Source organism: Triplophysa rosa, linkage group LG1, assembly GCF_024868665.1.
Source record: "Triplophysa rosa linkage group LG1, Trosa_1v2, whole genome shotgun sequence".
Taxonomy (NCBI): domain Eukaryota; kingdom Metazoa; phylum Chordata; class Actinopteri; order Cypriniformes; family Nemacheilidae; genus Triplophysa; species Triplophysa rosa.
The window spans coordinates 34,181,438-34,194,322 of NC_079890.1; the positions used below are offsets into that span (position 1 = coordinate 34,181,438).

Consider the following 12,885-nt stretch of genomic DNA (forward strand, 5'->3'; position numbering starts at 1 on the left):
GAGATACACGTATGTACAGTCTTCCCCTGACTGGGATTTACTGTATAAAGCGTATTATGCGCAGGTTCTTTTGTGCGTACGCAAAATCTTTCTTTTGTGCACAAGCGCACTCTATCGATGAAATCTACGCAAATTTTCATAAATGGGACCACAGAAAATGGTTATAAAAAATAATAATTTTATGTTAAATTCAGCAGGTAAATTTCAGTGAGTAACTTCCACTTCCTTTATATCCCAAATCAAATTCCAGTGGTTTGTTCAATTCACACTGACACTTATGAATTAAAAAGGACACAATTCTTACATTACGAATTTTGCCAACTCTGCCTTCTTGACACTAATCAAATTCTATAAGACTGATTTACACTGATATATCCCATATAGTCGTAGCTTGTCGTAGTATTCAACATAATATGCTAATCCATCCCCAGGTTACATCTGCCCCGTTCAGTGGGATGTGGGTTTTGTTTCTAATGAGCATCAGTCCCACAGTGGCCTGCGTGAAGATGTGTGTGTGCCTGATGGCCCGAGGCTCTGAATTAATGGCGTGTTAAACTCCAGACTGAATACTCAGTAATTGGTACTCAGGTACACGTGCATACTCTACTCTATCTGACCTACTCACATAGTCTGTCACACCATCAACTACTTTTTAATTATAAAATCAAGTTAAAAATCATTGACGGACCTGTACAGTCATGCTATTCTCTAGCAAAACTTAGCGAACCTGGTTCTTAAAACCAGGAATTCTGTGTCAAGACTCTCTGAAATGTTTATCTTATTTTCATTAGAATCATTCATATAATGACATTTCAGCATTTTTTAAATGTACAGGTATGATGTCTGTTACATTACCAGTGTCTCTGAAGTTGGTCTGAGCATCTTTCAGCTCCTCTCTAAGCTTAAGCAGCTGTGTTTTGAGGGACGCACATTCTTTCTCTCTCTGCCTTTTCTCTTTTTTGGCTCTCTTCAGATCAGCTTCCAGGCCTCGAGCAGAGACGACCTCCCTCTCTGCCTCCGCCGCCCCGCCTCGTCTCTTCTCTCGCACCTGCAGGAGATCAGCCTCGGACTGTCTCAGCAGGGCGTCTCTCTTCTGGATAGCCTGAGAGAGAGAGGGTGACCGACTGTGAGGATCTACCACATGCCCACAAGGTGATGAAAACAAAGGCAACGATTTGAACCTGCGCTTGTGTTTACCTGCACCTCTCACACGGGCCGCGAGTGTGCGTACATGTTTACCTGGTCTTTCCGGGCGCAATGTCTTTGAGCAGCCTGCAGTTCTTCTTCCAGATTGGCTACCTTCTTCTCTAGCGATTCGACTTCTGCCGCATTCGCCTGGAGTCTCTGCAACTCTGCAACACACATACACGCACAGCTAATCGGAGTTAGCGTGAGAATCAGCGGCGAGCGAGAAAGTGAGCTCAGAGTTCACTCACCTGCCGAACTGTTGGCTCTGTGGCGCTCCAGCTCCAGTTGGCACGCCCGCACCTCCCGGGCAGCCTCACCGCAGCGCTCCAGTGATTGGAACAGCGCCTAAGGACAAACACGCACACACCTTCACTAACATGCAAAGTCGTCACACAGCTGTCAAACTTCTGTGGCTGTGCCTTGGGGGAGTAGTGTTGATGCCCGGGGCTCTAGAGGGGCCGACCTAAGGCGGATAAGAATTCCCTCTGTTTCTCTGACTGTCTTCGTATCTCTACACCTGCTGCTTCCACTCGCCTCCACTGCGCTCTCCCGTCTGGCCTTCATTTGGCATCCCTACAGTGCAGTGCACGCCTGCCAAGGAAATTTCGCACCCAGTTTTCTCCTGACAGGTGCCGCCCACAATCTGGCAACCCATGGTTTTTACACACTAGCCATTCAATTTGTTTTGGGGAATCTCAGTGAGAGTGGCGTCTGTTAATTACTCTGGCAGCCGGGTTGCGCGTGTACATCTCGGTCTGACAGGTGAAGCAACGTGTGTGTCACAACAGTGCAACATGTAAACCGGTGGAACGGTGCTGTGTGTCTGCCACGTGTCGTGTGTGATTGCAAACGTGTCTCCTGCAGGATGTACATCACAACAATGTAATGAAAAACAATCAGCAAAGACGGACGCGGTTGGGGACCCTTCGTTACGACTGTAAAAATAACGAGATGCCACTGGTTCTCGTCGCTCAAACATCTGTCAGAACAAATCTATATTTCACGACCACTTACAGATGTAAAAATAGCCAAACGAGGTGCTCGAACCATCTATAAAACGCCGCTAAAAGGTTGCCAGAAGATGGCGGGCACTGTCAGCGAGGCGGGAGGGTGATCAATCTGAGAAGAGGGAGCGGGTGGGCAGCGGCGCGAGGAGGGCACTAAATCACGTCGCCGTTTGCGTAGAGCACGTCGAAACGCTGACACCGGTTGACGTGCGAGCTCCTCGACAGCCTGATGGATCGCTCCACTACACTCCATTAAAGCTGGTTGGCCGGCTGGCGCGCTGACATAACAAACAATTAGTCACAAAGGTGCCCATGAACCCGAGCGAAACCTCTCTGCATTCAATCAAAGACTCTGCTCATGACTGATAAATAGTCTCCGATGTCAGCGCATACAGTAATGTATGACACGGAGATCAGGTGGGTCCATTTAAAGCCCATTTTTGTTACAGCCAGAGATTACGGTGATGGATCCGTGTAGATTTGAGTGTTGCATGCGGTATGGGCCATGACTACACAACTATTGTGATCGTTTCTTTTATGCGTTATATACTGTACAGCACGTTGGTCGACGGACCGTTGTTTAAAAGTGACTAACAAATAAAATACAGGCATTCCTGGGTCGACATCATTGTTGACCATAGGACAATATTTTAATCAGCCAATCAGACGAGAGATAAATGGATATGAAGTTTAGTCGGGATGTAACGATTCACCGTGAGCCAGTTGAAAAATGATTATAATAGGTGACAATTCAAGCCGGTTGAGATGTTATTTGAATCGCAATACATGTTTTGAACAGCAGGGGGCCGCTGTGTTTACTGCAAACTTGGAAAACGTGGATATGCTGATATTTCTTAAATGTAAAAAAATCCAAGTAAAGCACAGACAAAGTCTTAGTTTGTTCATTTCAAAGAGACTTTTGTATTATTCATTTTTTATTTGATTTGGAATTAGTTTTAAAATTGCAGTTTGATTTTGTTATTGTTATTTTACAAAGAAATATGAGCATATGAGAAATAATAAAAGGGCAATTGTTCATTTCTAATTTTTCTCAACTCATTTTGTAAAATAAATTGTGAATGATTCATATCTTGAGATCAGTATCGTGAATCGCATCGCATCGTGAGCAAATCGGTACGTCCCTAAAGTTTAGGCTTCCAAGCAGGGTTTGGGACTTATAAATTAATTTTATTAATTTATTTTCCTCTGATGTAGGAATACAAGTTGGTCAAGGTTGGGTTGGGGTAATGATAATTTTTCTACAGATATGTGAAACATCTCTTGGCAAAATAAGGTTGACCGTATACTCACGTTTTCTAGATCTTGAATGCGGGAAAGCTGGCATTCATAATCTGATCCGGAGTGGACGTGAGTGGCCCGATAGATGGAAAAATCAGCCTGAATCTTTACCAGCGTCTCTTCCTGCTCTTCAACCTAGAATACAAAACAAACACATATAAAGTCATTCACAAAGTTTCTTATATTTAATCTGGTCAGATTAAAACTGACTAAAATGAATCGCTGAAAATCGTACTTTTCGATATTGCACTAGAATACACAGCCAATAACATCTCGTGTATTTCAATGATATGGAGGTCAATGCAACATTAGTTTGGAGAGCACAACAGCATGTGAACCTGTACACAGATCAGTCTCTATCCGAGCTCTATCTAGCTCTCTTCAGACGGTGATAACAGGGCCTAATGTCTGTCTGTTCCTCCTTCTGAGAAAGATAAATCAGTCCAATACAGTGCTGTCTGAACTAAAGGGAATCTGCGCTTAGTCAGGACTGATTAAAAAATGCTCCCAAAGGGGCTCAGACTTAATGAAGATAATATTTCATTATGCCACGCTGTCTGCTGTTGTTCGGCGAACGATTTCATCGTTTTTCATCGCTGCACAGCGAAGCATGTTCATAAAGCACATTTTATACACGGTGGTAATTCAAAGTGCTTTTTACAGGGACAAAGCAAAGAAAGATTATTCGTACAAAGAAAAAGAAACCAAGTTACATGAACTCATTTAGCAGACGCTTTTATCTAAAGTGACTTACTAATAAAGAATTCAATATTTTGCATTAAGATGTGCTCAGGGTTACGTTTACAGGTAGAAATAGTACAAATGCCACACAGCAAAAGAGATTTTTTGTTTTGTTTTTATAAATAATAAATCATTAGCAATGCTAACTAGGATAATGTGCAGAATAAACTCAGGGTATCGCACTGAAGGGGTTAATTCAGTGTTATACGACGGTCTGTTTGAATACTGGATTCTGATTGGCTGGAAGGTGTGCATTAAAAGCCTTTAATGCACGGGTAGCTCCTGTCAGTTTGATTACATTTAAAATAGGGCTGTCAAAATTAACGCGTTAATAACACGTTAACGCAAATTCCTTTTAACGGCACTAATGTTATTAACGTGCGATTAACGCAGCGCGCATTTTCTGTTTGACCCTTGGCCTTGCCCGTAGTTTGATGAAAGTAAACGATGCAGCAGCAAACAGAAATGGAGAAATAAATAGGTCTTATGAACGTAAAATTCATATATAAAATGATGTCTGATGGTTCTGTCGACAAGACTAAAGTGATCTGCATTTATTGTCGATGTAAATTAAACTATCACCGCAGCACGTCGAGTTTAAAATATCACTTGATGGCGAAGCATACAACTGACGCAGAGAGATCTCCTCGCGGCAGACCACACTAGATTGTTTTCAGCAGAGACGGATGGACAACTCCACAAGCAACAGACTCACAACATCGATAGCTAAATGGGTGGCTACAGCATGTAGGCCAGTTAATGTAGTGGAGGACGAGGGTCTACTTGAAATTATTCGCATCGCATCTAACGATTACACATATGAACTACCTTCGAGAGCCACTGTTACAAGCAAGATTCACGACTCTTACGAAGAGGAGAAAGCGAAAGTCGAGGAGGCGATAAGACAGACAAACACGGTTGCGCTCACCAGAGATTAGTGGACTTCCTTCAGTAACCATAGCTACCTGGGGGTCACGGCTCATTATATTGACACCTACTGGAAACTACGGTCGTACGCTTTGACCGTCATGAAGACAGACGAGAGGCACTATGCTGACGTTTGCGCTGAGCACTTTCTGCAGGTAGCCAGACAGTGGAATATTGAATTCAAAATTAGCCCACTGACCACCGATAGTGCACGCAACATGATTGCCGCGGCCAGGCAGCTTCCGTTCGAGCAAATGCCTTGCATTGCACACAGCCTCCACCGAGCTATCACAGTTGCGAAAATGTAAACATGCTTGTGTAAGTAAATAGCTCAGTGCAGAGAAAGAAGTAATGGGAACCTGTGTTTTTCCAGTTTTTTTTTCATGTGTTTAATAGACATGTACAAGTTCTTTGAAAAACATGAAACCTTTGAAACATGTCTAGTCTCCATGCTCTATGTTGAGTATGGTTTCACTAATAATAAACAATATACATTTGCATAAAGCATCAATATTTGTCCATGCCCATGTTAATTAGAGTATTAAAAACTTGAAAAGTATTCATTTAAGGTACATTTATAACGGATAAAAATGTGCAATTAAGTTGCGATTAATCACGAGTTAACTCATTACAATCGTGCGATTAATCGCGATTAAATATTTTAATCTATTGACAGGCCTAATTTAAAATTAACTGACAAAATAACCGTCATTTTCGCCTGTTTGATCTAAAATGACACTGTAAACATTAATAAAAGCTTTAACTTGGCAAATAACCATGGTATAAGCGGGATAATCCACGGCTAGCCGTGCATTAAAGGACGGCTTCGCGTCGGGTGGTTCTTAGCCTCCACGTCGTGCATTAAAACCCTTTATTGCACTGCTAGCCGTGGATTATCCCTTACATAACGGGTTGCACATAATTATTATTAGACACTAGGGATGTAACAATATCAAAATCTCACCGTACGATAATACAGAGGTATAATATTTATTGCAATATTTAAAATGACTTATACCACGGTCTTTTTGAATACTCGATTCTGATTGGCTGGAAGGTGTGCATTAAAAGCCTTTAACGCACGGGTAGCTCCAGTCAGTTTGATTACATTTAAAATTGACTGACAAAATAACCGTCATTTTCACCTGTTTGATCTAAAATGACACTGTAAACATCAATAAAAGCTTTAACTTGGCAAATAACCATGGTATAAGCGGGACAATCCACGGCTAGCCGTGCATTAAAGGACGGCTTCGCGTCGGGTGGTTCTTGGCCTCCACATCGTGCATTAAAACCCTTTAACGCACGGCTAGCTGTGGATTATCCCTTACATATGACGACTTGGAAAGGTGCCATAAGCATGTTGCTTAGAGGTATGAGTTATAGTATGAGATGGGTCAAATGACCTAAAAATAAAATAATTGCACCCGACGGACCTTGCCAAAGGTAACATCTATTATTTTTTCTAACATTCTCTATGTCAGGCCCGGAAGACCTATAGTTTCATACAGTCATGTGACCACGATAATATTGAAACAATGTTGCTATCGTGCGATAACGCGATATCGATAATATTCTTACATCCCTACTAGACACAAAGTATTGATTTGAAAGATTGTAACAAACACCAAACTTCTGCGAAGAAATGTTTCCTATTGTCTTCAAACCAAGTCAAGGGGTATGTGACAAGCAGAGCAGGACGAGGGCCGTGAGGGAACGGCGCGAGGCCGGTGATGTGAGTGAGAACGAGCGTCAGCTACGCATTGCACCGGTCTCGCATCTCTCACGGAGGAGCTCGGAAGCATAAAAGGAGGAGCGACAACAGTGAAGGACGAGAGAGAACCAGGCCTGGGCTTTATGTTATGTTTTATTATGTTTGTGTGGTCAGGTGTGTAGCGCACCTTCATGTTGTAATTCCAAGCGAAAACCAGCGTATTTATCATTTCACAGCTTTCCCAGTGATGAAACTAAGAAAACGCTGGATTTGGGCGATTCGAAGAGACGAGGGGGCGGCATTTACTGCTCGTAAAGGTAAAGGTACTAGTCAGCATTACCTAATCCAGTATGTATTTACCTCAAGCTGATGTGGTTCCTCACGCTTTCTTAACGATCTATAGCATCTTGCCCTAATTACCACTTTCCCTGCGATAATATTTGAGACTACAGTCTCCAAACACAACACACACACACACACACAAATATTGTTCTGTACAATTTATATGCTTTTTTGCCCATGGGGACCTCAATTTTGGTCCCCACGGTGACACGAGTCCCCATTGAGTTGGTGTGCATTCAGGTTTAGGTCCCCACCGGGATATACAAACATGAACACACACTGCACACACACACAACGTTAGTTTTCATAAAATTAGTCTTTATTAAACAGTTTTGAAAATTACAAGTGAAAAAATGGAAATTAGCTGTTAGCTATCATGGCTACAGTGTAATGTAATGCATACCTTTGTAATCAAAAATGAATTGCTCAAAAAATAATTTATAACCTTCAATTTTGTCAATATATCATATATGTTATTAATTCAGCATATTTATATTTAATTTAAGTAAACGGGGTCAAGATGACTAGCAATACCCGGATGACCCTGTGTTATCAGTTTCAGGCAGCTGTTATCTGGCAATAACGTGACTTTGGATTGGCCAACAACTGGCCAATCAGAATCAAGTATTCCTGAGTGTCATAATAAATCAATTTAAACAGCGGAATGTGAGGGGTTAGTTAACAAATAAAAGGAAATAAAATAAAACGTAAAATAAAGACAAAACAGGGCTAAAAAGCTCAACAAAGTACTAAGGATAGCTCACACAAACATGATGTCAGTGTTTACTCATGTCACTCCAAACGTTTGGAATGTTTTTTTCATTTTAGGTGGTTAGGTTACAAACTTAGCCAAATTGTTAAATCACAATAAGAGATAAAACTGTCTCTCATTTTGTTGAAAGTTGTGTGTTATAATGTAGCAGAGACAGAAGACAGATGAGGCACAGACAGCCCAGCAGGTTTTAGGCCCTTCAAGGGAGCACACACATACATGGGTTCGGGCAAAGACGCGGGTGAGCTTATGAAGGACGCGCGTGTGTGTTCCGAGGTCTTTACTGCAAGAAGTCAGATCAATACAGTGCATGTGAGCGTGATGTTTTGAGACCGCTAATGGAGTTCTGAGGGAAGCGGTCGAGCCGGGCTGGAGGAACTGCAAGGAGAAGAGGGAGGGCAGGGCATCAAAGCTGGAAGATCACACCTAGCGTCTGCTGTTTCAGACAGAGGTGACTGCACCGCTGAGCTGTAGAGACGATCTGTCCCGCTACCACCAAGAGCAATGCCCATTATTTCAACAGACCCAGCAAGCTTTTCCACTTAATGCCTGCCCCACCCCAGTGTTCGCTGAGTGCTGACAAACAAGCAAATCAAAACAACTTCAGGTACACTTAAACACCAGTTACCTATGGAAGTATTTCAATGCCATTAGTCTTTGAAGCAAAAAAGCATGTTGAATTACCACTAATCAAAAATAAATCTGTTGCATTACCAGTGCTTGCATTTTTAGAGTCTTCAATTCAATATGGTTGTATATTTAAGCTGTGAATATTTCTAATTGAAACATTTCACGCACAATTTCACCGTTAAAAAGTTCAATAATCAAAATTCGCCTTTTAAATTTCACTTAAAAAATTCTACTTGTTTTAGAATACAACCTTTAATTTCCGACAGACAATTTTCAGTCCATATTATTTCGGTTTAAAAATTTGCTTCCACAAATTCAATGGTTCAAATTCGGCTTGAAATTCAAAGTTTCACATCCGGGAATCCCAGGAGAAGCAATAGAGCGCCGATTCCGCCAATGCATGATCTCTACCTGCTGCCTGACCGCTTCACCAGCAGGTGGTGCAAGTCGCTTCTGACGAAGACCAAAGCAAGAAATGCAGATACTTTTTATATGTTTGCAGCACAGTCCACTCATCTGCTCGATTAATTTGAATTAATTTGATTTTTTTTTTTTATTTACTTAGGTTTATTTGAAAGGGACCATGTACAATTATAACATTAATGTTTCCATTTCATGCATTGTACCGAATTTAGCCCACAGGCTAATTTCCATCCGCAGTCCCTTGGCAGGTAAACATAAATTAAAACACAGATATACATATACAATACACTAGAACAATACAATATAGTTACTTATACACATCCCGTCAGAGCAAGAAAAAAAATTAAGGGAAAAAAAAGGTCAATGGTCACAAATTTGTGTTAATTTTATATAAGATTTCAATTTTACTTTAAACAAATCAATAGATGTACACACCCTGATTTCTTCAGGTAAAATATTCCAATTAGTAAGAGCTTTCACTGAGAAGGAGGATAGTCCAAAAGCAGAGCGACGAAATGGAATCACACAGTCACTAGTAGAGGATGATCTAGTGTGTCTAACAGAGATTGCAGAACGAAGGTGGACAAAATTCTGAAATATGGGGGGGCCAGACCATTTATAATTTTATAAACCATACACAAATTTGAAAAAAGTTTAAAATTGTCAAAACTTAATAAATTATGTTTCTCTAAAATTCTACAAAAGTGATAGCGAGTAGGCTTCTGATCTAAAATTTTTAGAGTCTGTTTATAAAGAGAGTGTAGTGGTTTGACGACTGTCTCTCCTGCTTGACTCCAGCATGTTAAACAGTATGATAGATGAGAATAAATTGTAGCGTGCATAAAGGTTTTCGCTACACCCATTGGAAGACAATGTCTAATTTGCCTAAAACTGTACAAATTATATTTTATGGTTCTCACCAGTTTCTTAACATGTTTCTTGTAGTTAATATTTGAATCCAGCAGCAAGCCTAAATAATTTAGCTCTGTAACAGCTTCAATCTTCTCACCATTAATGAAAATATCTGTACCAGAAAAACAAGCATTCGTTTTAGAGAAAAACATAACTTAAATAAAAAAAAAAAAAAAGATAAGGCATGACTGCTCTAACCACTGTGTAATCCTATCCATCACAGCGTTTAGTTTTCCAGCTACTAACTCTGCTGTTTTTGCGTATGCGAAGATAACAGTGTCGTCAGCATACATTTGCACCTGCATCCCTTCACACTGTTGTGGGAGATCGTTAATATACAAGCTAAATAATAAGGGTCCCAATATTGCTCCTTGGGGAACACCCATCTTGCAATTTAAATTAGTAGAGCGAGATCCTTTAATTTTTACACATTGCTGTCTATCTGATAAAAATGATGAAATCCATGTTAAAACTGCTGATGAAAGGTTAAACTTAGACAATTTAGAAATGAGGACCTTGTGATTTACAGTATCTCATGATCTCATAGATCTCTTCTTATGCATCATCAACATCAGAAATTTTAGGTTTCCTGCTCTGGCTCGAAGGAATTAAGTTATTTTTTACTTCAGCACACCGTGTTCACATAAATACTATGCATCATCAGCATTTACAGGACATGTATTGTGTTTGAAGCGGTCAAATAACTGAGATCTCAACTAGGAGCTTATTGACAAATGCTCTGATTTTAACGCGTACTCTCCCATGTGCTTCTGTTTATATGACGTAGCTGCAATCTCAATAAACATTCTTTTTATTTTCCTTGCATGATCTTGTTTTAATTTGAGACTCTCAGAAAATGCTGGATGTTGTGGAATTGTGGAAACGTTCGTTTGTTAATACGAGACAGAAAAACTGATATTTTAGCCAAGCGAACTTCTTGAGCAGGCCAAATAAAATAGACTAGATAAAAATAGACAGCACTTTCTTTAGAACCCGACTAGACCCGAAACATCTTGTGCAGCCTGCAGCCAAGCAAGATACCTCACGGCGTTATGGATCTATACGCGCAAAGATAAAAACTTTTGTTGCATGCTGTGTGCGTTTCCCAATAATGTGCCATACACGAACATGCGAGTATGACTACACGCTAATTGCTTGAGTTGCTGTCTGTTCATTAAATGCTAAAATGTCAATCACTCACGGTATATTAACCTAATTATGTCTTGTAAAGTTTGGCGTAACAAATATTTGTTGTTTACCTAACCATAAAATGTAATTAATTTGTGTCTTTCGGGGCGATTGGTAAAAGCACATTCATTATAAATTACCAGAGACCCGATGCCATATCGGACACGACCTGTGCCCAAGGCATATTTTGTCAACGTTTTAGACCCGAAGCCGCTGGGACACATGAGGACCTCTCTAACATACACCTCAATGCAAGTCAGTTTGCATGGCCGAGCAGTGAAAAATATATTTAATTACTGGTCAGAAAACAATATGAGTGCTCCATGGCAATATACACAACTATCTGTAGATGTTGCTGTTTGGCGCATTGTATTTCGTATACTTTTATATTAGGCTATAGCCTTTCTTTTTAATTAGCTTACCCAATACTAATATAACATATCAAAACGAAATTACGATTTGGTATAATAATTTTTAATCTATATGCTCACATAATAAGTCAACATATTGTTAAATTTATGCATTTTAAATGACAGAAATACACTGAAACCACGTTGGAGAAACACGTAATGTACGTGTCTAAAATGTATGTGTACAGTTCAGTTAAATGATCAAATTTACCCTCTTTAAACTTATGCTAAACATTTAGCTGAATATATACACTCACCTAAAGGATTATTAGGAACACCTGTTCAATTTCTCATTAATGCAATTATCTAATCAACCAATCACATGGCAGTTGCTTCAATGCATTTAGGGGTGTGGTCCTGGTCAAGACAATCTCCTGAACTCCAAACTGAATGTCAGAATGGGAAAGAAAGGTGATTTAAGCAATTTTGAGCGTGGCATGGTTGTTGGTGCCAGACGGGCCGGTCTGAGTATTTCACAATCTGCTCAGTTACTGGGATTTTCACGCACAACCATTTCTAGGGTTTACAAAGAATGGTGTGAAAAGGGAAAAACATCCAGTATGCGGCAGTCCTGTGGGCGAAAATGCCTTGTTGATGCTAGAGGTCAGAGGAGAATGGGCCGACTGATTCAAGCTGATAGAAGAGCAACTTTGACTGAAATAACCACTCGTTACAACCGAGGTATGCAGCAAAGCATTTGTGAAGCCACAACACGCACAACCTTGAGGCAGATGGGCTACAACAGCAGAAGACCCCACCGGGTACCACTCATCTCCACTACAAATAGGAAAAAGAGGCTACAATTTGCACGAGCTCACCAAAATTGGACAGTTGAAGACTGGAAAAATGTTGCCTGGTCTGATGAGTCTCGATTTCTGTTGAGACATTCAAATGGTAGAGTCAGAATTTGGCGTAAACAGAATGAGAACATGGATCCATCATGCCTTGTTACCACTGTGCAGGCTGGTGGTGGTGGTGTAATGGTGTGGGGGATGTTTTCTTGGCACACTTTAGGCCCCTTAGTGCCAATTGGGCATCGTTTAAATGCCACGGCCTACCTGAGCATTGTTTCTGACCATGTCCATCCCTTTATGACCACCATGTACCCATCCTCTAATGGCTACTTCCAGCAGGATAATGCACCATGTCACAAAGCTCGAATCATTTCAAATTGGTTTCTTGAACATGACAATGAGTTCACTGTACTAGAATGGCCCCCACAGTCACCAGATCTCAACCCGATAGAACATCTTTGGGATGTGGTGGAACGGGAGCTTCGTGCCCTGGATGTGCATCCCACAAATCTCCATCAACTGCAAGATGCTATCCTAT

At 40.8% G+C, this 12,885-nt stretch overlaps 1 protein-coding gene across 1 annotated transcript in view; it reads right to left on the reverse strand.

Annotated features, from left to right (window-relative positions):
* LOC130557484 (rootletin) overlaps window positions 1–12,885 on the reverse strand; it is an 81,644-nt gene that overhangs the window by 21,529 nt on the left and 47,230 nt on the right. Inside the window, exons 13-16 of the mRNA XM_057339270.1 lie at window positions 3,507–3,629; window positions 1,437–1,533; window positions 1,240–1,352; window positions 856–1,102 (exon numbers count right to left, since the gene is read on the reverse strand). Coding sequence (XP_057195253.1) covers window positions 856–1,102; window positions 1,240–1,352; window positions 1,437–1,533; window positions 3,507–3,629 — 580 coding nt within the window. The remainder of the gene's footprint in view (window positions 1–855; window positions 1,103–1,239; window positions 1,353–1,436; window positions 1,534–3,506; window positions 3,630–12,885) is intronic.